Source organism: Hippichthys cyanospilos, chromosome 8 (assembly GCF_059441005.1).
Source record: "Hippichthys cyanospilos isolate Australia breed blue-spotted pipefish chromosome 8, RoL_Hcya_1.0, whole genome shotgun sequence".
NCBI lineage: Eukaryota > Metazoa > Chordata > Actinopteri > Syngnathiformes > Syngnathidae > Hippichthys > Hippichthys cyanospilos.
The window spans coordinates 20741268-20767277 of NC_142376.1; the positions used below are offsets into that span (position 1 = coordinate 20741268).

The following is a 26010-nucleotide window of genomic DNA, read 5'->3' on the forward strand; positions in this document are numbered from 1 at the left end:
GCACGGGTGAACATGCAAACTGTACACCAGTAATATGTATCTTTTCTGTACATGTTTATAAGGTACACCATAAGACTGCTAGTTTTTGAATGAAAGCTCATTTCATGATTTTCTACATGAAATGTGTTTTTGTTTCATTTTTTTTGTACTATTCGCAAACACCTAAAAGAAAAAAAAACAGCATATCTGCATGCACATCCATCTTATTCGCGTCCTAGTCTGAAGCAATGAGCTTGTCACCCTACACTAATACCGGCTATAGGTGCTATCAAGTTGTCGCTCTTGTGTTTTTAAGTGTGCGTCTGTTCGGGTGCAAATGTGACGCCTTTCAAAACGAGGCATCAAACTGCCTTGCTCGCAGTCGGCAGAGACGTGCTAATTAGTTCATTTCTGTGTTTTATGTTTCTAATTATTATTTTTGTCTTCTATTTCAACATAGCATGTGCAGTAAGGACAGTTGAAGTGGGTTTCTGTTGAAATAAAATTATTCAAAGCGGCATGTGTACACATTTTTTCCTTAGTTTTAAGGTTCTAAATTTCAATAAATGTATCTTCTCCATGGATTTTGAAATAGTTATATTTAATATGAATTAAGTGTTTTAATTCATTGTCATATAGTTAAGGAAAAATACTAAATAAATGAGTTGAATGCTATTTGTTTGAAGTTGATGTTTTGGAATGAGCAGCACGGTAGATAACATGTATGCCTGAGATGAGAGGATTTTGTGGATTTGGCCTTCCTGTGTGGCGTTTATCTTCTCCCTGTGCTTGCATGTGTTTTTCTCTAGGTACTTCGGTTTTGTCGTACATGCAGGGTTGGTTTAATGACACACTAAATCACAACTGTCAAACTCAAGGTCCGGGGGCCAGATCCGGCCCTCCACTTCATTTTATGTGGCCCGCAAAATGTTAAGTAGAACTTTAAGCTTCTGGTTAAAATACAATATTTTCAAGTTGTCTTAAACCTTTACAATGTTTCAGTTATCAATACCCCTTTTGAACATTTTTTAGCGGTCTCTGATTGTAACCCCTGGGTGTCCGGAGATATTTCACTAGCCTGGGCTTATTATCAACCAATTTGAGCTGACTTTGAAAGGGTCATAGCATCATCAAATATGAAATATTCTTACTTTCAACCTTTAGTCATTTGTAACATCAGCCCTATCCATACATATGTACTTTTTGTGTGTGTGTGTGTGTGTGTGGGTGTGGGGGGGGGGGGGGGTAATATATATATGTGTATGGATGTATTTATGAAATTAAAACATGTCATCAATTGCATTTTATGACGAACCTTTTTGCAATATGGGATTCCAGGCTAAGCCAATCAAAGAAGTCGTTGAAAGGCTTAAAAATGTCGTATGTTGGCCACTCATGTCACCTGGTGGTTTTGGGGTGTCAACACAAAAAAATTCTATTGCAACCTGTTTGTGAGTTGCTGTTGAAAGGATTAATGTAAAAAAATGAGGGAAATGTATGATAAAACATCAGGTTTTCAATATGACAATATTTTCAAATATTAATGTCAGTAAATGAGTCTAACATGGGCTAAATCAGACATCATTTAGAAGGGACGGAAATATTTTCGCCTACTGTTTTTTTTTTGTATGCTGTAGTTTTGATATCACTGCTCCAGGTTTAAAATATGTCATTGTGTGAGGATCATACTTCAAATGTCTTTGACTTCAAAGTCAATAACAGCCCTATGACAAAAAATATGTACAATGTAGCCCATATTTTATGCCACCCCTTGTAATTTTTGTTGTGTTTTGGAAGAAAGCAAAACTGTTTTAGGTTTTCATGTTTTCATATTTGATATTATAGTTAATGCAATTTTTAGTTAAACCACATAGTGTGAAATTGAATATATTTGAAATACAAGACACGAACATTGATTATAAGTTCAGTTTGACTGAATTTCAAACTTGGGGGAATCACGTTGGTTTACAGGCAGGTGCGTGGTGTCAATTTTGATTTCAATTACCAAATGTCGTTTCTGGCCTAAAGAAGAACTACCAGTTAGTTTGATCTGTGAAAATTTAATTATACAGTAAAAACAATAAAGTCAAATAGATATCAAGAAGCAATTAGATATGGAAATATTTAATTTTAGTGGTGACTCTTGACTGCACTTTTTAACAACTTCTTTGTACGGTTCATTCCTATCGTGGTTCACACTGGGGGTGCTAAATAACATTACATTGTGGGTTTTGTCTTTTATATGTACATTTTCCATCTTCAAATGAGATATCCCTCCTAGGATGGAGTTGGAAATATGAAAAAAAAATATAAATTGTAAACCTTTTTTAAAAATGTTCATTTTTTTAAACCGTGCCAATGTGTTGCTTTTGTTAACCATGATAAATGTTGAAAAGTGTGCACCGCTTCCTGCCTTTTGGGCAGGGCAGGGTGTCGCGTTAAAATTCTCATACTGACGGGAATCTGAAATGGTTAGCGCTGCATCTGTTTGGACGTCACCGTGCCTGTAAGCTATGCGATCCTTTCGCCGGACATGGATGCACTTTTGAAAAGCAGGAACTTGGATGACTTGTTTCTATGATGGTGCGTTGATGGTGAGGTTGCATGCCTGTATTTGATTTAAATGCCAATAAAGTCACCTAGGACACATCCACGCAGCATTGAAGGATTGGACAGCACATACTGCCATTGTGCTCCTTTTACAGCTTGAACTTTGCACGGTCCTAATATTACTCCTGACACCACCCTTCATCATTTTTATGATGAGGCTGTGTGAATGCGTTAACACGTGAGGGTGGGGGTTGCGCCGGTCAGAGGAAAATGCGCACTGTCTCTTTAAGGTTTTGAAGCCTGTGAAGAGAAAAGTTTGCCTTCCATTCCATGCGCGATGGCAAGCGTGTTCCGCTTCCTGTGTGAAAATGATGGATGACAAGTTAAATTTGTGTCTGGGGAGTGAAGGTGAACTGTGACAGAGTGATTTGTCTTGGGAATGGAGGGTTGGGGTCAGGCGAAACTGGGCGCCTCAAGGCACAAGACATTGACAAATTCATCCTGCCCGCCGCATTTCTGAAGCCTTTTGTTTTGAATCCTGGCTACTCACAAGTGACCCCCATCCCTCATCCTGCCAGCCTCTGAAGGATGCCTCGCCATGCCAGGGGGAGCTCAGCGCCACTAATTCTTGTCATTCACCCCTCTCTGCACTGACCGGCCCAGACATAAACTCTTTCAGCATGTGAAATATTTATCTCCCACCGTAACCCGTCTTTTCCTCTGGCCTTATCATTGCAGGTCTCTGGCAGGCCTCAAAACATTCACTGAGCTGGAAGAACTGGTCGCCGACAACAATCTGCTTGGGAATGACCTCCGGTTGCCCAGGTTACCTAATCTGCACACCTTGACACTCAATAAGAACAAAATATCCTTTCAAGCAAAATGCAGTCTTCCTTAATTGTGCTGTTAAAAAAAATGCAGTCATCATCGGCTCTTGGTTTTGTTGTTTTGAGGAAATGCTTTTAATGGCTTTGGAGGGATCGTGAGTGTGGAGAAGCTCCACTCAAGAGTTGTTTCTGAGCCACAGGGACCTCTAGTGGAGTCAGATTTCAAGTCAATAACAATATTCAGTACTATCAGAGTCGTCTTGAACCGAGTCATGAGATTATTATTCATTGTAATGATATTGTGTTTTTTTTTGTTTGTTTGTTTTGTTGTGGGGTTTGTTCGTTTTATTTTTCCTGCAGATGAATAATTTCTGCTTCAGTCTTAATACATTTTATATTTACCCTGCTTTTTCAAATTCCCATTATGTGCCTTTAGATAGGATTTTTGGGTGTGTCAAACAACACATAGAGTGAGTAACACATTTATTACATCCCCACTGACAGTTATATGCCTCTTACTTTACCGTTTTTTTTTTTTTTTTTCTTCACAGGAATGGTGATTTTCAAAGTGAGTTCATTTCTCTGACACCAACATTTTAGCCGTATGTCTGGGCTTGCTTGAAAATTTAAAATGAATCAAGCCCTAACATTCACTCCTACTAATGCAAGAACTATAGTCTGACATATTCATCTAAAAATAATAATGTGCTTTATTATTTTTCTGTAAACTAACTCTGGAAATTCAGACATAAAAATAAAAGTAACGTTTGCCATGTATTTTAAATGAAAATATTCTTTCTTCTAAATACCAGAGCCTTAACCAAATTAGATTAATAAAAAATGATGTATGCTTTCCATTTAGGGCAATTGTGGCATAAACCTTACATTGTGTGTTTGTCTAATACATTTTTGAAGCACTGCATCAAAAAAATAATCCTTTTCAGAGATCACAGCATTTGCATTTATCCAAACGTACACAAACAGCTAAAACATCGGGCAGCAACAACATGGTCATTTAAGATAATCATACTGCACTTTATGCAGGGAATGTGCATTATTATTCTGCATTACTATTCTGCATCCGGTCAAAAAATGTACATTATTGTCTTCTTAGTCATTTTGAACCCATTCTTCATTGGGGTCTTGGATGCATAAGAACTCATTTTGGTTGTTGCTGTTGATATTTCATCCAATTTGTAAAGAGAGCATATTAGACTACCTTTTTATTTTTATATGTTTATAATCCACTTTCTCCAAGCCAAACTTGTAAAATCAAAAGTCTTTTTTGAGGTGCCTTCCTAATAATGATACTGTGATTATGTTAGTAAAAATTGTGATTTTTTTGGTTGCATTAATAATTTATAAATAACACAGATCTGTGGCATTTACGTTTCTTACTATGTGAAACCACCAATCCCTTGTATTTACTATGTACTTCCACTTTAAAACATAGGCAACAAAGAATTTTATTTACTTGTTTTTTTACTTTCTACAGGGTAGAAGAAATTTACCCTGAGTTACCATGGTAAAAAAAATGAATAAAACGGAGCCATCGGCTTAAGGCATGGTTGTTCATCATCAAGTCAAAAACATGTTAATGTCCCTTTTTGGTTTCTGAACCGGTTCTGCAGTGTGCGCTCTTTTCACTCAGCTTCCTTAGACTCCACTGGAGGCTCACCCTCTTACACGCATTCACACTCATGCACACGCTTCCAGAGTCAACATTAAAATGTGGGGCGTCTGGGACCATGCGCCGACATGGGCTGTGAAGTGGCGGGCACATGCTAATAGGCCAATTATGTACATCCTGTCGTGGCGCGCTGCCATTTTATTGCACGAGCGCAGCATTAGCGCTGCTGTACTTTGACACTTTTGGGGCTCAATTTTCCAAGTGAATGTATTAGTGATGAATGTGCCTGCTTTAGGTGCTGTTTGTTTTTTTTCCGCGATTGGCAAAAAGTTTTCCGCGGTACAGCTCTGGGAAGCGCAGACTGTTTGAACCACAGGGCATCCATCATGTTGTCAGTATTTTGCAGCCGGCCACCTAGGAAATGAAAGAGATGGAGAGAAAAGCAGCCAAATTGTGTCACCGCTGTACGCCAAAGCCTGCACCTTAAATTGGCCCTATGTCGCACAAAGCTGGTGACTAGCTCCTTTGAGTGTGACAGTGATGTGTTCGTGGGCCCACAGGGCCGAGAACAGCGCTGTAGGTAGTAAATGCTAATGTAATTTAACAGCGCTAGGTCCTTGACATCCACCCTTTGACACCTGACTGATATTGAGGCGCTGCTGGAGCACTTGGCTGACGTGACCCCGTCATTGGAGTACCTAAGCTTGCTGGGCAACGAGGCCTGCCCCAACCAACTGGTCAGCCTGGATAAAGATGAGGATGACTACCAGAGATACAGGTCAGTCCTCCAGGATCACATATATTATATGCATAACACCTTTCTGTTATTGCAGCAGTACTATTTGTCTTCACGTTACCCTCAAACAATGAATGCAAAATTTCCTGTCACTGAATTGAAATACTGTTGAATGGGACTTGATTCATTTAGAAATGTTCATTTTTGGTGATTACTGTGAAAGTTTGCTTGAATAAACTGAACGTTTTGATATTGGAATGGTTTGCAGCCGATAAGAAATGTGGAAAAATTATGTTTGTTTGAACCTTTGTGACTGTTAATTAGGGCAAGGGTTTTTGGACTCAGGGACCAGTTTATGGAAAACAAATTGTCCAAGGATCCCCATTGCAAATGTGTGCGAAAACAAAAAAAAAAAATAATTTAAACCTAACATAAGTGTCCTTTTTATTCACCAACATAATAAATTTGACAGCAAGTGTATCTGTTACTTTTCAGCCATACTGAAGTTTACAAAATAATTATTGCAAATAAGGCGTCTCTTCATCACATGAAATGAACACAAATATACTTTGTATGTTTTATTAACAACCCAAATTATATCACGAACCCCCTGCAGTCTGGCCACGACCCCTGGGGGTCGGCGGACCCCAATTTGAGAACCACTAAATTAGGGAATGTTGTCATGGGAAATGCAAAATACTAGAAAATGTTGGAATTTGGACATCATGGAAAATACCAGTAGTTTTCATGTTCTAAATGAACAGTACAATTAGGAATTTAGTGGTTTGAGTTGGTTCAATAAGTTGCTGTACATTTACTTATTTGTTTTGTTGTTTAACATGTGAATGAGCTTAATACTTTGATATGATTTGAATACAGTGGGCCCCCGTGTTATGAACTTAATGCATTCAGCGGCTACGCTCGTAACTCGAACTGCTCGTATGACGGGCAATCCAAACCTATGTTAATTAGTGAATGCGTGCAGCGCATGCAAAAACCTTAAGTAAAAACATCACGACTTTATACACATATTAAAAATTAGTAACAATCTACTGTACAGTTAAATTAAATAACATAAATATACAAAGGAAAAATGACATTTACCTTTGGGGCGACGTGACTTGAGCTGGATGGAGGCGGAGGGGAGCAGAGACCAACCCGCAGAATTTATTGAATTATTTTCTTAAACAAGAAATTTTCTAAAACTAGAACATATCACCGGCGATTTCCTTCTCTTTAATCCATAATAGAAGAAGCCTCTCCATTTTGTTGTCGACTGAGGTCTGTCCCCCGGCAAGGAAAGTCTTGCCCTTAGAAGATTGCTGAGCGGTTACGTCCATACTCAAGAGCATGGTTAACTATGCGTGCGCCTCCTTCATATTTTTTTACTATCCCCTGCTTGGTTTCTATTGTCATCATCCTCTTACTTCTTCCTTTACCGCCACTTGCAATTTTAGAAGCCATGTCTAACAGATAAAGTTTGCAAAGTCTTCACAACATTCCTTCCTTTCGTTTTTCACGCATTTTCTCTCCTTCCTTCTATCCCGACCAGCTGTGCCATCAAGCTAGATAAAGGCGTTCGGCCAATAGCATATCGGCATTTCTGTGATTGACGTGACGCCGGCCAATAGCATATCCGCATCTCCGTGAGTGAGATCAGGACTGTGACCTTAATTGACCAATAGCATATCGGCCTCTCCGTGACTGACTTCGTGACTGACACCGTGATTGAGACAGTGACTGTGACATTGTAAGAGCAATAGCGTTCAGCGTTAAGCGTGAACATTTGATTTCATTGATGCAGCAATGCGAAAATAAGTGTACAAACACTTTGACCGGCATGTCGGATTGTTCGTAAGACGAAAGGTATGTGCGTAAGAGGGGGACAAAAAACGCAGCGGTCCACGCTCGTAAGTCGAAAAGTTCGTAAAAGTGGGAGTTCGTAAACCAGGGGCCCACTGTATTTGGCAAAATGTAAGCGTTTTCAAATGACAAACATGTTGGCATAATAATGACTCGCTGGGTATAGACTTCAATTAGTATGATTGTTTTTCACATAGTTTCACGGTAATATGGAAAAGTGTACGACTAAAATGAAAGGGTGTTGACTTGTCATCAGGAAAAAATGCGGCTGCTTAAACACAGGTGGAATACTCTTTGGTGCTGGTACATTATATCGAGACATCTAATGGGAATAACGATAATGACATTGTGTATTTGCCTTTGGCGTGTACTGTACATCAATTATTTAGTTATTTATTTTGTGCTGGTACCAATTTCTCCACCCTCAAAATGTATTTGTTGAAGACATTAACATAAATGAGATATCATTTGTATTTAAGTACAATCATGTCTACATTTTCATACATCTGTTTGGAGTTACTGGAAACTCAACAAACATTTGTTACAGAGGAGGATATGTTTTGAAAATATAACATTATTAATATATAATAATTAGTAATGGGTATGCAATGGGGCGGATGGTGGTAAAGTATCTCAGGCTCTTGTCTTGAAGCGTCTTTCCGAGCATGTTTAGATTTGTTCTTGGTGCTGGTACAAACCGCCACACCCTGACATGAAAATTTTAGCTTCCTTGTTTTTGTTGCTTCCATTTAAACTTAGTTACACATGAGGAACTCAACAGACATTTGTTACTACATAACAATTATGAGTTACTGAAAAACTAACAATATTAGCATTATGCTAATAATGTTGATCGTTGCAAGTTCTGCAACAATCCCCTGATTAAGTAGATAAAGCAATTCATGACGTGCTAATTTACTATGTAAAGGACTCTGCCATCTTCATAGAGTAACTCTAAACAGCACAGGAAACAAATTGAACTTCTGAGCATGTAACAAATAACCCCAGATAACCTGAGAGTAACTGGTCATGAAAGGCTCCCTTTTTGAGTAGCTTTTCGTTTGATGATGTCCTCTTCCATCCAAACATTTCACAAGCAAACTGTAGATTCGACCGCATCATTCTAAAAGCTTTGTCACGCGGCCCCTCTCTACACTCCAGTTTGCAAAATGGATTTCATGTGTGACTACTCCCCACCACAAATGAGTGTTTACTAGCTTGCCTTAGCGCGGCAGTCGATGCATTAAACATCAAGCTGGGCCCCGAGCCATGCAATATGACCACCATTTGTCAGGGTCCTTTACGTGAAATGTGATAAAAGGCGAAAAGCATACTCTCTTTTGTCTGTTTTAGCCCTAAGTGCTTGTTTCTGACTCTGTGTTGCCTATTAATCATTTAGCACCCATGCCTTTCTTGAATAATATTTCACCTCCCTTTTTGTCTCCCTTTCACTTTCCCTACCCGGCTCACTTTTCCGCCCCGTATGCTTATCTTAGCTGGTGAGGAAAGCCGCTTGCGTCTTGAGTGACAGCGTCTATGCTCCTGTAATGTAATATTCATAATGTGTCACATAGTCAAACATCAATTTGAGCGTGATGCAGATTCCATGTCTGACAAGGTTAGGCTGTTTGCAGGTCATGACAGCACTGGGCCTTGGGCAATAAGTAGCTTGGCCCGTGCCTCGGGAACTCATGGTCTCTCAAATGGAGGATCCTGCTGTGTTGCCGCTGCCCACCAATTAGTGCGATGACATAGAAATATACAATCCAGCCCCTCTGCAAATGCAGAGGGTATGCAGTGGGTAAAATTGGTTAACCCTTCTCCTGTTCATCACTGACCATGCACATCCCGAGTGGCCATTTGTGATACTGCAGTAACATGCGCCATCATCTAATATTGCCCTAATGTCACATTTTGATATACCGTATTTCCCCAAATATAAGACACAATTTTTCTTTCCCAAAAATGAGGTCCAACCGTATGGGTGTGTCCTATAAATGATAACTTAAAAATAAGAATAGTTTTGTTTTTTTTCCCAGCACCATTCCAGATTGATTTGTCACATAACCTGAGTTTCGACACATATATGTGCATTTTTATATCAGCCGTATTCTTACTTACAATAATTACTGTAATGGTACGAGCAAGAGGGTGGCCGTCAGACGGCTGTTGGGAGTAATGTCTTACAAAAGTAATGTAATTACTCTATTGCATTATGTTTTGCTGTAACGCAGTAGTGTAATATATTACACACGAAAAAGATAGTAATATTTTACTCGGTACAATTGAGAGAATGCATACAATGCATATTTAGCCTGAAAGTGGTGTTTTCTCCCAAATTGGCCAAAAACACTCAGAGATCTGAGAAAAGTCGGGAGCAAAATTTTAACTTGCTGTTGTAAGTATCTACTACAGCAGAGATGAATGCTGCAGCAGCAGACGGCAGGTTGAATATGGACAATACCGACAAAAGATGGACATAGGCCCATTACTTTCAGTTTATCATAGATAAAGAAAAGAAGAATATAACAGTCAGGTGCACTTTGTGTGAGGCACCTAAAGAACTGTCCACTTCGCAAAATAGCGCCAGTAATTTGAACAACATTTAGAGCGCTACCACAGTAATGTGAATAAATAAAAGAAGAAAAGACAAGTCACAATAACGAGGGCTGATTCAAGATGAACAGAATCAGAAACCATGTAAATAGGAACTAGCAGAACCTGCCCAAAGTAAAGCCACAACAATAACAAAAACAACAGAACATGACATATAATATGTGCTACTTATATATAATATACTTGTATACAATTAAATAGCATAATAAATTGAAAAAAATATAAGGGAAAAATGAAACTTTATTTACCTTTGAGTGACGTTGACTTGAGTTACTCACGGTCGTAATTCCTAGCGAGTGTAGCCTAGACTAGCCTTCTTTGTAAGTGTGAATTTTGTAAATGTTGTTATTCTGTCCTCGCGCATGTGTCAGAACACAGATAGCGAACAGTTCCTCAAAGAGACGAAGAAGCTGGAGTAGTTTTAAGTGGTTTACTGTTGTCTTCAGTCTTTGAGTTTACTTTTTTTTTCTCTATAACCTTTTCTAAAACAATAAAAACAAATAAACAATGTTTATAAACAGCAAACCTGCATATCATACAATGAAAGCAAAACATAACTCACGAGCACTGCCTTTTTAAACACAAATAGTGAATGAAAACCTCAAGAACGTTGCTTTTGTCAAGCGGCTGCAATCACAGAAAAACCCTGATGCCACAATGCAGATTGATGATGCCACGAAATAAGCCCTGCGTGCAGTTGCAGGCAGTTTGACGCGAACAGAAAATAAGAGCAATTACCTCAAAACGCCTTAAAAGGGAGGCAAAACAACATAAACACAGCCAACTCCACAGGTCATGACAGAGTTGTTGATGCCGTAAAATGGAAAAGTTGCAGTAAAGAGGGGGTGAAAAAACTTTTTGTAACGTGCGTACTGCATTTCTTTTTTTGAATTTATAAGATTGGTCAGTACACAGGTTTTTTTTCCCAAATAGTTTAATCTAAAGTGTTGAAAAGTTTTTGTCTGTCTTTTTTTTTTCCATGATAAAATGCTAACAGTGAAATAAACTGCATTTTGGACGATTCCTGAAAACTGAAGATTTTGGAGGTATGAGCATTCTGTTCGAGAACAAGGATAGGCTAGTTGCAGTTGTCAGCTTTGGGATTCACGGCAAAGTTTGTTTACGTATAATCTGTGCAGGAGTCCTATTTTACCCTTTCACTACGGTTGGAACAATGTGTCCTTGCGCTTTTGAAAAAATGGCAGTGGGTGTTAGCAATGGTAGCAATAACATGAAATGACATTCCAGCGGTTCATTACACACACTTATCTGCACATTCTAGTGGCAACTTTTCCATAAACAACAAGCAAGTGCTGGCCATATTGTCAACAAGGTAGGTTGTAGAATTTCTCGTTTATAAACAATTTTGTGCTGCGGCAATATATTGATAATATTGATGACTGATTACTGTGTATCGTAAGTGTTTGGTGATTACTTTTATTTCTCTGGCATGTTTATATTATTATTTTTATTATTGGCATAAAATCCTGATGGGACAAAAAATCCCAATGTCTGTAACCTGGAATATGGAAGTAGTAATTTTTTAACTACATTTTCCAAGTATCCTAGACTTGTCCTAAACAAGTCATATATGCCTTTTGTGTGTGTGTGTTGGGGGGGGCAGTAGTGAAAGGGTTATTTAGTGGTTGTAAACCTCTAATTTGGTTAAATTTTAATTTTAACTGAAAATTATCTTTATAAATTCTAAATTCATCAGGGGGAAAAAAAACCTTGTAAATAAGACAGAGAAATGTGAGGTCTGTGTCTGCATTGGAACTCTTCAGGTACTCAGACTGAGTACTACTAAGGTCATTGGAATTAAAAGTGAAAATTGGACACCACTGGATTGTGTTATCTTGGACACCTGTGATGAGTAATGGCATATTATCAACTTGTCAAAGCTATTTCTAAAGGAGTTGAAATGTGAAATAAAGTTCATAACGTATCGCCTACCAGGTTTATCACCTTTTCAAGGTCAGGGGGGCTGAAATTGTAAGAACACTAGACGAAGGTTGGCCAGTACATAAAACCTTCGAATTACTGCATTGCTTTCTTCTGATTGAAATGCTGACATGAACTTTGGCATCTCTGACCAATCACCATTGTCTCATGCCATGCCCATAACTTGCGTCCTTCCCCACCTTCCACTTAGCTGCTGCACACGTGTCCATTTTAGGTCCAGATATGCCGCTTCCTTCTCTCTCTACCAGCCTGTGAAAGGATATGTTGTCATCTATGTATTCCCACCATTATCTTTTGACATTTTTCCCCAACTCCTCCATCCCCCTCCCCAATGAAAGACAGAGTGTGTCTGAAAGCTGGGAGAGATGCTGTGATGCTGCCAGAATGACAGCTCTGGCAGACAAGCAATCGTCTCCTTTCATGCTATTTATACGTCCGACTTCTTCTCATCACCTTTGAAGGTTATTACCTTCAAGGAAACATCATTAGCGTTAATTCGGCATTGTTGTTATATCTGAGTAAACACATCTTTTGTGAACGTGTGCATTTTAATAAGACTAGGTTTTCGATTCTTCTTCGACTCTTTCTTCTAATTTCTTAATCTGAAATCATGCACTGAATTGACAAACAACACTAAAATAATAACTACTTGAAAAAAATATATGTTATAATACACACAATTATGCATACAAACGTACGCATGCACGATATATATATCTGTGGCGGTCCATGCATTTCACACTTTGGACCCCTCAAGCGCACACGTACGTATTACGAGGCCTTTTCAAAGCACTTAAACATCAATAAACCCACATCAGCAATTGGCAATATATGTGCCAAAATTTAGAATAAGTAATAATAATTTCAAATTATTTGTCCACAAAGTTTGATGAAGTCCACCAAGAGGAGGCATGCTTTAACAAGAATAATTTAAATATAAAATATATATATTTAGTAAAAATAAATTTAAAATGAAATTCACTTTTATTTTAGTGTTTATAATAATCATAGTTTATTAAAGATATGATAATGTCAAGTTATATCAGGCCAGCAGAGAAGGCCTTGCTGGCCCTTACCGCCCACCTCTGATTTTATATATATATATATATATATATATATATATATATATATATATATATATATATATATATATATATATATATATATAAGCAGACCAGCATCTTAGTTTTTCTGGGACGCCGAGCAATAGTAGAGCAGCATCTTAAGGAGTCGTGAGACCAACCAATAGCAGACTAGCATTGTATTGAGGTGATCAGTGAAGCATGTATAGACATATGAGCACAGAGTGACTTGCAGAGTCACGCACGCACACTGACCGCTGTGTTTGAGGTAACGTAAGACGAAAAAATGGCATAAAGAGAGGACAAAAAAACAGCGAGTTCTTCTATATATATATACGTCGTAAACATGAACACTCAGATGAACACTACAATACAACAATTGGAGACTAACAACTGAAAGGAACCAGGAAACTTAGTACGCTCAAAACTGACGAGACAACAAGGAGCACCTAGTCAAGACACAATTGGAACAGGGAGCTGATTGGCCAACACAAGGGAAGGAGGTTAACACAGACGGGTGGATTTAATGCATTTACTGTATTGGAACATGCAACATGAAATAAGATGAACAAAGACCAAACAATCCAGAATGTGAAAAGACAATTCAAAACCCAACAAAAACCCAGAACAGAAAAGAACAGAATACCCGACACCAACCAAAACAACAAAACACTACCCAGCACGGTTTTTAATAGCAAATTTTTGTATCAATTAAAAGATGATTTGCCATTTAACAAAAAACAAACAAATAAAAAGATCATGGACATTATATCCCCTATTTATGGCCTCATAACGCTAATATCCCAATGGCGAACACTGTTGATTGTCTGTGATGGTGGCAGCTTTTTTGAGTTTCTCCATGGATAAGTCAAGGTCTTCAGAGAAGTTGCTAGAGATGGCCGGATGTTACTCTTGTCGCAAGCAAATTTTGAACAAGTTCAACAAGAGCAACAATCTGGCGACCTCTAGTGACTTTGTAGCAATCGCTAGCAAACTTGAATGAACCATGGAAGAGAACAAAAAAGTTGCTACCATAATGGACACTTGCCAGTGTCTGCCCCTCAATGGGATAGGGGCTTAAAAAAATCATTTTTTTGATGACACAAGGAACAAATCAACATTGTTTAGAATTTACAACTAACTCTAAATATGTGTTGATTGCATTATAGGGCAGGGAGACTGGCTTAAATTGAAATAATCATCTTTTCATCTTTAGGTTTCACATTTCATTACTTACATTCCATCCCTCTTTAAGAACATAAACGTGGAAACGTCTTTTGGTAGCCGCCCCATACGTGTGTTTGGTCTTCGGTAGTAAACATTTTGAGTGATGTCATTGAAGAGTGATCAAAACATTACATTCGTATCACACAAAAGGCATTTCAAAAGTTTTACATTACTCCAACTCATTATACTCTGCGCTGGTGGGAGGGGCATTCTCTCATTTAAACAAATATCTAACACTTAGTGACACAACTTGGTGCAAGTCAACATGCCTGAATGAGCGCATTAAAAGTATAGACTCACTAAGATTAATTATTGGATTATTTGTCCATGTTCGGATCACACAATGGTCCACGATAAGGTACGAAAGAGCTAGTACAGATTGGTCACATAAATGTACTTCTAAAGATTCTAAATGGCACTACGTTGAATAAATAGTTGTCTGCACTAATGGAAAATAAAATTTAAAAAGAAACCAATAATTTGACTTTTTGGACTTTTTTTCTGTTATACCTAATTGATATGTCAAAACCATCGTAAGGACGTTGGTTTATATAATTATATGGCTATATCCTTTCTTCTAAATTTTGATAGGGCACATTTTTTTGGGCAAGACAATTTGAGGACTAATTTGTTGGCCTCTTCCGACCCACCACAGGTATTTTGTTCTGCACAAGCTGCCGCAGCTCAAGTTCCTGGACACCAGGAAAGTTACCAGAAAAGAAGTCATAGAGGCCCAAGAAAGAGGTGCATTCATGAAGGTGGTCAAGCCCAAATTGGACGCTGTAAGTTTTGACATGTCCCGTTCACTTGTGTTACTTGTTACCCCCCCACACCCAGGGCTGCATTTTACATTACGTTTCTCATTTTCATTATTTTATAATTTTCTTTCTCCTTCTGTAAACACTTGACTGTCAAGTGTCCGAGAGAGGTCCTCTAAACTCTCGCTTTCAAAGAGTGTGTGTGCGTGCATGTGTACGTTCGCGCATGTGCGTGTGTGTGTAACCGAGTGTGACCACAGGCTGACCTGATTTCGTATGCATGAGCCCAGATCAAAGACGACGGGCGGCTGTCCAGTCGCACTTGTGTCTATGAGCGTGACACGGCTGGCGATTGGAGTGACAGCTCACGTACACGCCGCTCACCATCGCTTAATTATCCATCCCGCTCTTGTTTTGGGCCACACAGACTAATTAGAGCCGGGGATAAAACTGACTTCAAACCCTTCTGCCTCTTTGATAATGCAGTGCGAATGATCCTGCCTCGCCTTGATTTGATCGCATGTAATTGTGAGGTCATGAAATATTTAGCCGCGCTTTGTCGTCTTAAGGTCTCAGGGGCTCTGCTGGTGAGGTAAAAAAAAAAAAAAAATTGCGAATCAGAAGCATGGGGGTTTAAAAGTGCACAGGGAAAGGGAAATATTTTTCTTTCAGGCAGTCAGTGGGGACCTTGTCGTCTTTGGCATTGCTACGCTTCCCTCTTGATATCTCATGAAACACAGAAATAATTTAACCTCCGTGTGGTGTGTTTGCTAGATGGAAGAAAGTGGAATGAAAACAGTGTTCACCCACTTGATATAAAGAGAAACCAGGGACCTCTACAGTGATTTTGGCAGGCTGGAGTCACTTTATGAGATTTTATTTACATAGCTTGTCAGCACGGGAGAAATGTTTGGCTGGGAGACGAAAGCCGAGATAATTACTGTTTCTAGCTGACATGACGTGTGTGTCTTTGTGCTTTGGCGTCTTTGAACAAGCTGTATATGATTATTTATTCCTTATGCAAAGTAAAAGGTTATGGCTTTGATGAAGAAGCGTAGACTTCCCACCGCACTCCCACTTTTTTCTTCCCGCGCCAGAGTATATTTATATATATTTTTAAAATCGTTTTCTCTCTATTCCTCATTAGTAGAGTCCCCAGCAAGTGTGTGGACGCACTCCCCATCTGGGCCTAGGAACGTGGGCGCAGCCTTTCCGTACCATTTGTTTTGAGCTAGATGAGACGTGATGTGTCAACTTTTCACAGACTTGATGAGCCATGAGTACCTCCCAGCTCTCATTGTCCACATCATCGGTATGATTTGTAAGCTCGCCTATGGTCTGGCGACCAATTAACAATGAGCTAGCAGGGGCGCGGCCTTCAATGATAGCTTAATTAGATAGGTGTTTGCTTTTAGCCCCTTGAAACGGAGTGCTTTTCAAAGCCATGTACCTTTTTGTTCAATTTGCCTCATTACGGAGGATCATTATTAGCTGTGTGGATTGTGTTAGGCAGTGCACATGGTTAGACAGAGAGAGAGAAAAAGTACATAGTGTGTCATGCGACTTAAAAGGTTTGTCCGTGCAGTGCAGAACTGATGGCACTTGGTTGTTTACTTCTAAACTCTCTCATGCTTGGTCTCTCATGCTTTACTTCTAAACCCTCGCCTGCTTGGCCAAGAGGGCTTCTAATTGCCTCATGTAGCTACAAACTTGGCTGCCTGTGACTTCATATGCTTCTCACAAGTGAGATGATGCTATATTTACTGTATGTGAAGAAATCATGTATACTGTATAGCAATGAATGTTTTTTTTCTCTAGGATCTTGTATGCAGCTAAAATTACAGATAATTATTTCTACATTCAGTATAGGCTTACCAATAGATTGCCTCAAGGAAAGAGGTTAGAGTATGTGATAGTTGATAATTTGGGTAGGTCTTTGCTTGGTTGTTTGTGAAATCACTTTTTTCAGTGTGTTGGTTTTTTGGTTGGTAGCTAGTTGCCGTTGGTTAGGTACGATACATGTTTGGTGGTTGTTTGTTGGTGAATGGGCTACCTAGATAGTTGTTTGGTAGGAATATTGGATGGTTAATTGGTTTATGGGTTGGTTTCTTATTTGATTTGGTGGACTGTTTTTTGTTTTTCCTTTCTGATTGAGGGTTTGAGTATTTGGTTAGTTATTTGGTTAATGCAGGCATGTCCAAACCCAGTCCTCGAGGGCCGCCTATCCAGCATGTTTCGAAGCTTTCTGTCCTCCTACCACACCTGATTCAAATGATCAGCTCATCAGCAAGCTCAGCAAAAGCCTGACAAAAAAAAAAAAAAAAAAAAACCTGATCATTTGAATCAGCTGCATTGGATGACGGAAATATCAAAAACATGCAGGATAGGTGGCCCTCGAGGACCGGGTTTGGACAAGCCTGGGTTAATGGGTAGGGATGAGGGAAGTACCAATCAATACTAGGCTGATGCCGGTTCTTATTTCTAGGTATTGGTATTTTGCCGCGGTGGCTGATAATGTTATCACACCTCCTGTGGCCGCTTTACAAAAAATTAAAAATGCCCATTACAGTAACAAAAAAAAAAAAGAAAATTGCCATTAATTTTGTGCATTAATAAAGGAAATGTATAATGGGATATACAGTCATTGTTTAGGAAAACATGTTATATATCTAAGGAACCAGAGTTGAGTAGTTGTACTGGAATCGGTCTTCTAATAGTAGTATCGAACATCCCTATTGATAAGTTACTTCTTTAATGAGTTGGTTATTTTTTTATTTAGTTGATTGATTGGTTGGTTAGTTAGTGAATTGCTTAATTATTTGGTGAATTTAGAAGTTAAAAGGCTTGCCATAACATTGTCATGCAGCACACAAGTTGCACGTGAAGACAGCATTGACGAATCGCATACCAAATCGAGAAAAAAATAAAAAAAACTCCTGAGACATCCATTTTCCATCTATCCATTTTCAGTAGGTGCTAATAGATGTATGATAAAAATGCTAATTTGAATATGGTCTCATATAAGCAAAACACATGCTCTTATATTTCAACACTTGAGCTGAAACAACATTTGCTATGTTCACACTAGCAAGCCGATGCCTCCCAGTGAGATACCGCGAAATATGCAAAAAGTGTGGTCTGTAGAGCTCTGGCAGCTAGAAGCAGAGATGAAGAAGAAAATCACTACAGCTCAATGTTGTCCATTGAAGTGAGCTAAAAACACACATTGCTGTCTTTTTAACCTAATCGCTTTCACCCACAAGGCATAAAGAGAGAGGCAGAGGGAGGAGTAATCATTTTCCAGGACATTGCACCACTTTTCTCATGACTAGAAAATAATTTTCCAGGTTTTCCAGGACCCTGAGTAGTTAAGTAGTTGAGTAGTTTTAAAAGTTATTTTTATTTTTTTAAGATATTATGGTTATTTATTTACGAATGATACTGAGAGCTACTAACAGTTTTACCATCAAAAATATAAAAGGCATATCTCACTGTAATGCAATACGTACTGATCTCTCAAATACTCTCAGATTCTATTATTTAGTAACATCTAAGCTACCACAAATATTGTACAAAGCATACACTTACCAATATGATAGCAGTTTTCAGAAGCTTTTCAAAATTATAGATACTTGCAGTTATGGCTTTAAATGCACACGTCTTCAAAAAGTTGAAGATCACACAAATACAAAGAAAAACAGTGTCTCAGTTAAAGGCGTTCATTTTCTTTAGCCGCCTTATCCTCAAAAGGCTTGCAGGTGCCTATCCCATTTGAGACAGGGACTAACAACAAGTCACACACCCAATCACACCTAAGGACAATTTAGTATGTCCAATACACCTAACATGCATGTTTGCTGGCGTGTGGGAGAATTCTGGGGTGCCCGGAGAGAACTCACGTGGACTGGGGGAGAACCTGCAAAGTCCACACAGGAAGGCCGGAGCCAGCTGGATTTGAACTCAGGTCGCTTAACTGTGATGCAGACGTGCTAACCATTGCTAGCCTGAGCCCGCAGTGGAAGTGTTCTCCAAAAACCACAATGTGAAGCTGACTCAGGCTGGAAAAGCCTTGAGCTATATTTTGGGAAATTGGGCGTGTTGGAATGCCATAATGTGATAATTCCCGATGAGGGCTTAGAGGTCATGGCGATAAACCACATATAGCCCTTTGGACTCTGTTTTCGGAAAATTCGTGTGGTGCCTTTTGGCTCGGTTCCTCCAACCTCACTACGCCCGGGGCCTACTCTCTTGTGACCAACCATGTCTGCTGAAACACGGACTGTATATTCTGCTTTCAGAACCCACAGACAAAAAAAAATAATAAATAAATAAAAAAATAAAAAAAATACAAATTGCACACAGGATACTAAAGCAGAACACAGGCTCCTGGCCTGATGTTTCACTGTGAGTAAAATAAGGTCATAGACAACTTGAGGACAACGTCAGCGCATTTAAAACCCTCCTCGGACGTCACTTCAATTTTCCCTGACTTGATTTCCTAGCATGAACACACATTTTTCCTCCTGACATCCTTCTTCTGCGTATAATGTTAAACAGACTTTGCGGGTGGATTGAGCCAGCGCCCGGGTCCCACGAGGCATGGCGCGCACAGGGTAACGCTTCTTCACTCGAATTGACATTGACAGAGCCAGGAAAGTCCTCAAAGTAGATCTTTTCATTTCTCTTTTCCCCTCTACTGTAGACACTAACTTGTTTTACAGCAGACAGCAACTCATATTAAGTTTGAATGAAAGGAAGTCCATCCAAATTTACAACTGACTGCTCATAATTGTGCATTATGGGTTACATGATTGTGGGTTATTTTGCAATGCAGTGGGAGGGGGGGACACAAACTGAAGGGCTATTTGCTGAGCGTTGGCTGCGTAGCTGCTTTATTCAAAAATCACCATAATGTATATTTGTCCCCATCCAGAGTTATGACTTCTCCAAAGTTCTCAAACATAACAAATAGCAAGTACTTTAGTGCTTGTAAGTCTGCCTGTGGTGCCTTTAGTAAATCATTTTACTGTACCCATGTATCCGCAGGCAGAGAATATGCTTCTCAGGAAATATAGTGGAACGCAATGGAATGCTGTAGAGTCCAGTGTATTTTCTCTCATGGCTCTGTGCACCATTGTGAGTCTTTATCTCTACGGTATTTGATGGTATTCTCCACCAGGATGTGCCCCGTAGATTGAGAAAGGACAGAGCTGTAGGTTTGATTATGTTGACAGTGTTTCTACCAAATTTTTTTCATTGGGCGTTCTCAACATCTTCAGGAGATGAAAGCAAAATGTATCTTGTTTCTTGGAAAGAGCAATCAAACGGCAATGTTGAATCTGGCCTTGTTAGTTTACTGTCTAATGGAGCTGCTGTAGAAATCATGCATCCAGTATGTTGACTGTAATCCTCACACGCCGAAGGGCATTTTTGACTGTCCAATACACCTACTCTGCATGTTTTTGGGAACGATGGAGGAAATCAGAGTACCCTCTGAGGGCTCCTTCCAGCTGCGGTCCCTTCTCAAGGTTTTTTATTTCTGAATGGGGTTTTGAGTTGATCCTTGGCTTTCTGGGAGCATTGTTCGGGGGCTGTGGTTCTGCATTTGTGATGTTTTCTTTGATTATTTAACTTGTGAAGCTCTTAGAGGCTCTGTTGTGTGCCCTCTTCACAATTTTTGCAAAGAAGGCACCGACTACAAAACAAATTAGAGATTCATATTATCAATATCTATGTATGCTATTGCCTTTCACAGCAGCACATCTGCCTACAATTGCTTAGACTCAGCCACTGCCTGCTTTAACTTGCACTGTCCAAGCTTGCTTTCCGGCATGAACTCATATAACTTGCGCAGATGAAAGGCAAAACGTCTTCTTAAACATCCAGAACAGTCTTGTTGCAATGGATCCAATGCTCTGAGAATAAAATGACCTTGATCAATGAAAATGTTTCCAAGCAATCACTTGGGTATTTAGTTTGTAGTATGTCAAAACTTGACAAATCAAAAGTAAGTATTCATTCTCTCTGGTTATTTTAAGTAAAGTGTGAGTGTTTGTGTGTGTGTAAATGAGTTGGCCATTGTTTCATAACTTCTCCCATAAAGCCAATGTTTAAACCATCACGCCAGGAGGTCACGGTTGGGTCACGGGCTGGAAAAATAACAGCAATTAGAGTGAGTGACTCACACCATCCACATAAATCTTCCACGCTCACGTATAATAAACACTCAGTAAAACTTTTTAAAACACAATTAATTTTAAGTAATAGCACCAGGATTGATTTATTGCTCCTCTTCAAAGGCTGCAAACGCAGGGGGTGCACGACCCCGTGTGTCACGAGCAACTCCCGCCAGCAAAAATGATAGATGAACTGTTCCTTTTTGGCTCGGCTGAAAGCAGAAAAACAAACAAGCCTTCTGAAGGACTTTGAGGAGATGTTGAAGTGGCTGCATTGCATTAAGTGATTTTCCTCCCCTTCTGCCGACATCCACTTTAAAGAGGAAACGCCTCTGTGGTGAAGTATCTGCTGTTGTGATGTCTCTTGTGTGTTGTGGTCCACTCAAAATCTCGTCTGAAAACAGGCCGCAGTTGTCAGCTAATTTTGAAATGTGCCACCATTTTCAATTTATTAAGAGCCTTCCCTAACTGGTCAAATGACAGGATTTGTTTTTCTAATGTGAAAAAATGTAAGGTTAGCTAAGTGTAATCTCTTGTTAAAGTTGGGGTCGGCAAAGCCTTTGTTTAATTTTCTTTCCACGGGGAGAAATTCTGCTGACGTCAGAGTAAGCTTCAACATAACAGATGACTGGAAATAAAAATACTGGTCAAAACTTCAACATTTGCTCAGGGACCACGGATTGCAGTATCATTAAAAAAATATAAAGCTTGGTCTGGTGATCATTTAGAATTTTGTTGAGCATGTAACTTGATGAGTAGAAATGTTATCGCATAGAGGCAATGGAGGCAAAATAAAATGCACTACCAGTTTATTTAATGTACACTGTAAAGGAAGAAGTCAAGTAGTGATGTTCATGCTTTGCATGAGAGTAACATTCAACCAACCTAGTGCCATATAGACATCCGTGTCTTGGTACACCTTCATTTTTAAGTAGATCCCGGCATCATGACATGATGTAACAGCGGACTTGACTCATCAGCAATATTATTAGTACGACATTGTCTTGAACTCAATTGCAATTGCTAATTAAGCAAACCCAAGATGTTTAAAAAGACTTAATTGCACTTACATTATATTATATAGTGCCTGTTGCTAGTGATTAGCGGTGGCACCATCGTTAGCAACCAGCAGCAAGAGCAGCGCTTGAGTTGCTGGTTAGCTGCACTCAACTGCCACATATTGGCTGGCGAGAAGTGAGAAATTACTTTTCAGACACAGTTTTATTAAATGTGACCAACTCAACTGACAAGGTTGCTGTTTCTATTGATCCCTTTATTACTAACCAGACTTACTCAAATTGTTGCTGTTTTTACCAGCACAAATTGTAACTATGGTCTTGACGTCACTTCCTTTCATAAACCAAATGGAACTTGTCTAAAATCTAAATATTCTTTTAAGAGTCGGAAAATGGGGAATGATAAGATTCAGGGACAGTCTTTATGTCCCCAAATCCAAAACTATACTTTCTTGTAGTGTTTCTAACGGTTCTTTTCATTATACCACAACATCATCTTAGGGCTGTGCCTACAATTTGACATCTCTTCATTTATGCCTCTATTCAATTGATGCTATTTGCTATTAAATTCCACAGTGGCGCAATGTGTTAGGCCATCAGCCCGATAGCGCTAATCCACCCCAAAGGTCTCCTTGGTGACAGAAAGATGCTGCTAGTCTAATCAGAGACAGTGGCCTTTGTGTATGTGCCTTTCCTTTTCCACTCTCCTAGGCATTAAATCAAACTTTCCATCAGTTGCCATCTTCTTTGATGATGTTGACGTTAATCAGCTCAGTGCTTGCTTTACTTTGAACTTGACTGTCAAAAACACCCTCCCTTAGCAGCTTTGCTTTAGATTCTTATCAAATAATTCAAGTAAAGCTCTTGTTGTTGTTTCTAGAATGCATATGCCGCTGTACAATTTAGTAGTTGATAAACTAGCTTGCTTTCATGCTAGCACACTTAGTGAAGTTGCAATTTGCCATTCCTGCTGATGTACTTCATTTGGTCACATATAACTTAACCGGTATTTACTGTTGCGTTTGTGAGAACGTGATCGGACCTAATCGAATCAGCTTTGTCGCTCCATGGCATGGTTGTGTAAATAAATTGACCTGCTGACCTACCTACAGTACAATTTCACTTCAATTAAGTGCTAAAAGAAGTTGAGCTGAGTTCAATACAGTAAGAATTATGTTCGTGTACCATCTGGTAGCAGCACAAACGTTCCCATTTTGCGATGCGGTGCCTTAATCTATTTATTTAACCTATAATCTAGCTATCCATTTTGTGAACAGTTACCTAACTTAGTAATGTCGCAGGTGAGCTGGTTTGTATTCTGATATGATCCACGTTTAACATTACAAAGAAAGAATAAAAAAAAAATTATGTCCATGTTGCAAATGATTTATTGTGTCACACCCAGACTTGCTGTGCTTTACAACCTTCTTTTAATGACGTAAATATAAATAGCCGGGTTTTTTTCGTCTGGCCTGTTTCTCTTGACCAGTTTGACTTTGGTCCCACCAGTTTTTATGTGTTCATGATGTTAGCTTCTTCTTTCAGCAACTTTTACTGGCATCCATCACAAAGTCCCTCCACTAGGGTTTGTGCGTCCACAGGCCATCTTTGTGGTTTTTAGAGCTTGTCACACATGTCAAACACTGGCTCGAAAGTGAGAAAAGGGGATATTGTTTCTAGCCACTTGGATTCTTTTCTCCCTGACATCTGCCACTCCACCGAAATGATAAATTCTTGCCTCATTAGGCGTGGGTGTGGGATTACAGGCTGACAACACATTAATCACGGGGCTGGGTGTCAGCCGCCCCGCTCCGGCTACAGGCATTGTTAACCAAACTTTTCTAATGTGTCACTCTCCTCCCTGACACACCATAATCAATCATTCTGATTGACAGGGCTGATAGATTACACTATTTATGCTTTGTGTAATGAAAGCTAGCGTTTCCACCTACTGTCATTTTCTAGTTGATGATAGTCCATGGTGTCCGACAGAATCGGAGCAAGTACAAAAAAAGAAAGAAAATCTTTGTGGACATTGAAAAAGATAAGTGGCAAAAGCGGAGGGTGGTTTTAGGGCACTGCTAGTCTCCATTGTGCTTGCTACATTGTGTAGGCGGTCGTCACGTCAACACTGCGCTATTGTCATCATTCCCAGCAATCACCGGCAGGTAAAACTTTGCTTTGTCTGTCACGAGATTGTGTTTCCCCAGTGACCTTATTGCCGAGGTGAGGTTTTGTTCCACGAACCATTTTTCTGACAGCGTATGAAAGATTTACACATGTATAACAAGTAAATGACAGGACACAGTGCACTGTATGTGTTGCATGTCAATGTACATAGGCCAGCAACATAATGGGAGTTTATGTTGACTTTAGAACCACATCACATGGCTCGACAACAACTACCCCCTGCGGCTGTATGTTCTCTTGCATGGGAACTTGTGGATGAAATGTCACACTGTGTGATAAGGTTGTATTTCTCCTTTGTTCGTTTTTAGCTGTATGAATGTCTTTGTCTGACATTAGAGATGATCTTGCTGAACTGTGGGAGGATATTGAATGCAAACATTTGAATGAGAGGTTGCCAAGTATGAGGACACAAACCAAAACAAAAGCACTTTGTCATGTTTTGACAGCGAGTCAATCTGAGACTTCACGTATGAGTCCGTGCTGTCAGGAAATTAGTTAACTAGAGCACATAATGGAGAGCCAGGTAATTTAGCCTGCTTCCAAGATGCAGTCACAGATAGCTCACAGGAGGCCAGATCCCCGACCTGACATTGCTGTGTGTATAATGCAAAACGTGGTGACATGCTCAATAGGTTCTGTCAGGTGCAGGATTGAATTCGCTGCCTACTGTGTCTCAGTTTGGAGCACAGTGGTCAATTATTTCTGAAGCTGTCAGCACGTGGGAAGACACTATTATTTAGTATGTGTTAACTTGGCATCATTAAGACACTCAGCTGACATAGAATAGCGCACCTGAATGTTATTTATTTAGATTTGTCGACAGGGGTAACCTTCAGACGCGTTGACCTCTCTCTGCTTTGCTTTTTGAAACCCCCCCCATGGTCCATTAGGAAGAGGAGCTGTCTCGACAATGGAGAATCAAATGGCCGAGAGTCGTCTAATCTGGCACGGTAATGTGCAAAAGGAGACATTTGTTTGGACAGATAGCCTTGATATGATAGCTGAGTGGGGGTTCCCAGTCTATTTGGAGGAGAGAAATGTCAAATTATCATAGGTCTATGCTTTTGTCCTTAAACTTTGTTTCGTTCTGTTTTGTACAATATGAACATGGAGATTCTAACTGTGAAACACAGTTTTCCTTAAGCATACAGAAACGGGAGTAGAAAGATATCTAGGATAGCTGTGCATTGGTATTTTAGTATCTCACTTCACTGACTGGCTGCCAGTCTAGTGTGTAGTCATCTGGGTTATTGCTCCTGTGATGACCCTGACAGGATAAGCAGCATAGAAAATGCATGGATGGATGAATAGATGAACAGAAGACATGCACCAGGTGAAGGGCCTGCATCCATCTGTTGCGCTGACATCACACAGATTCAGTTTCATGTTGGAATTTGA

At 39.5% G+C, this 26010-nt stretch overlaps 1 protein-coding gene across 1 annotated transcript in view; it reads left to right on the plus strand.

The window, feature by feature from the left end:
* lrmda (leucine rich melanocyte differentiation associated) overlaps nucleotides 1-26010 on the plus strand; it is a 314493-nt gene that overhangs the window by 197387 nt on the left and 91096 nt on the right. Inside the window, exons 3-5 of the mRNA XM_088420645.1 lie at nucleotides 3268-3394; nucleotides 5625-5764; nucleotides 15128-15254. Of these exons, the coding sequence (XP_088276771.1) occupies nucleotides 3268-3394; nucleotides 5625-5764; nucleotides 15128-15254 (394 nt within the window). The remainder of the gene's footprint in view (nucleotides 1-3267; nucleotides 3395-5624; nucleotides 5765-15127; nucleotides 15255-26010) is intronic.